Source organism: Porites lutea, chromosome 10 (assembly GCF_958299795.1).
Source record: "Porites lutea chromosome 10, jaPorLute2.1, whole genome shotgun sequence".
In the NCBI taxonomy this organism is placed as follows: Eukaryota; Metazoa; Cnidaria; class Anthozoa; order Scleractinia; family Poritidae; genus Porites; species Porites lutea.
In genome coordinates, this window is record NC_133210.1 from 11,329,251 (window position 1) to 11,331,079 (window position 1,829).

At 44.5% G+C, this 1,829-nt stretch overlaps 1 protein-coding gene across 1 annotated transcript; it reads right to left on the reverse strand.

Annotated features, from left to right (window-relative positions):
* Positions 1–586: 586 nt before the first annotated feature.
* On the reverse strand, positions 587–1,486 carry LOC140949486 (uncharacterized). Its single transcript, XM_073398644.1, has 2 exons — positions 668–1,486; positions 587–623 (listed from the first exon to the last, which is right to left on the reverse strand). The coding sequence occupies exons 1-2, from the start codon at positions 1,390–1,392 to the stop codon at positions 587–589; spliced, it is 762 nt and encodes a 253-aa protein (XP_073254745.1). The 5' UTR covers positions 1,393–1,486.
* Positions 1,487–1,829: the final 343 nt, after the last annotated feature.

The window sequence follows — 1,829 nt, forward strand, 5'->3', positions numbered from 1 at the left end:
TATTCCAAACATTAGGCGCTTATATTGAAACAGTCCACAGTGAGTGATAAAAGTAGTAATGCTACGGGAATCTGGATGGAGTTCCAACTGATGATATCCCCACTTCAAATCAAGCTTACTAAACACTGTGCTTTGGTTCAGGCTTTGGAGTACTTCATCGACAGTAGGTATGGGGTAGCGTTCTCTGATTATGGCTTCATTGGCCTTACGCATGTCCACGCATAGCCGAATTTCATCATTCTGTTTCGGTACCACCACTACTGGACTAACCCATGGTGTTGGGCCCTCTACTGGCTCGATAATATCCATATTTACAAGTTCCTCAACCTTCTTCTTCACCTTGTCACGGAGGCTGAATGGAGTACGTCTGACTGGCTGGGCTACTGGGGGTACATCAGGATTAACATGTAACTTGACCTGATAGTCTTTCAACTTGCCTACACCATCAAATACTCCTTTGTAATCAGACATGATCACTTCTTTGGATTGCACTGTATAAACTGGAGCCCCTAATTTCAACACACCTAGTTGCAACGCGGTTTCTCTTCCAAGTAGTGCTTCTCCTTCACCATCGATGACAACAAATTCAGCTTGAACCTCGCTCTCCGCTACTTTCGTCAACGCTGAAAATGTCCCCAAAACTTTCAATGGCTCCTTGCTTCCATACGCGTAAAGCTTCTTGTCACATTTCTTGGATACACAGACAATCTTCTGCTGCTTTAGGTCATTCCATAGACCTTTGTCTACAATGTTAGTGCTCGCCCCTGAATCAATCACCATTTTCACAACACAACCACCCACAATTACCTGAACTTTTTCCGGCTGTGACATTGATTTTACAGTGAACGCATACTCATCTTCCTCGTCGTCATTTTCTCCCTGCATATATCTCACTTTCCTCTTCTCTTTTGGCTTCTTATCGCCTCTACGTTTACTCTCCTTGCTTCTGCATTGCGAAGAAAAATGATCAGCACCACCACATGACCTGCAGGTTTTTCCTTTCGCGGGGCATTCAGGGTCTCGTCCAAAATGTCCTGTGTTGCCGCATCGATAACATGTTTTGTTTCCAGGCTCACCCGATGTCTTCTTCCCTTTATGATAATGCTTGTTTTCGCTTGAGTCACGAACTTGATTCACAGTAACGCCTCTACTCTTCATACTCTCCAGCTGAGCTTGCACAGCCTCAAAGGACGCAGCAGTTTTAAGTAGAACTTCTAGGGTTAAAGTGTCACCTTTCTCAAGCAATTTCCGCCTTAAATCATGGGACGTACACCGCTGAACAACTTGATCTCGAATTTGATTATCCGCCTGATCACCGTAATCACAATCTTTCACAACTTGTCTTAACCTTGTCACGAACTGAGCCACCGTTTCACCCTCACGCTGTTCCATACTTCGGAAAAGATGATTTTGGTATGTCGAATTTACCTTTGGAATGAAATATGCGTTTAACGCATTCACAGCTTTCTCATACTCGGCCGCTGAGCCCGTATCAGCCAATGTTTCGAAGATTTCTTGCACTTGTTCCCCAGCACAATGCAAAAGTAGAGCCCTTCTTTGCACTTTATTGTCGGCTTTGTCTGCTTGAATGATGAGGCCCTTGCTGTCGGCATATAACGAAAAACCTTTAAGCCATCGTTGCCATCGCCTACCAATGCTCGACGGTTCGCCGTTCGGATCGAAGGGTTTTACACTTGTTAGTAGATCATCCACTTTGATAGAGGCCATAATTCAACTTTTTTGACCTAAAATCCCATCCTCGTCGCCAGATGTCGTGTCTTAATCGCGTATTGAAACCGATTCACACGGATTATCAAGCTGCACCAGAA

Bases quoted from the DNA above. Each gene is read 5' to 3' on its own strand.
- LOC140949486 (XM_073398644.1), bottom strand. From the start codon at position 1,392: ATGGAACAGCGTGAGGGTGAAACGGTGGCTCAGTTCGTGACAAGGTTA. The intron at 624-667 runs GTATGGAAGCAA...GGACATTTTCAG, and splicing joins TGTGACAAGAAGCTTTACGC to CGTTGACGAAAGTAGCGGAG.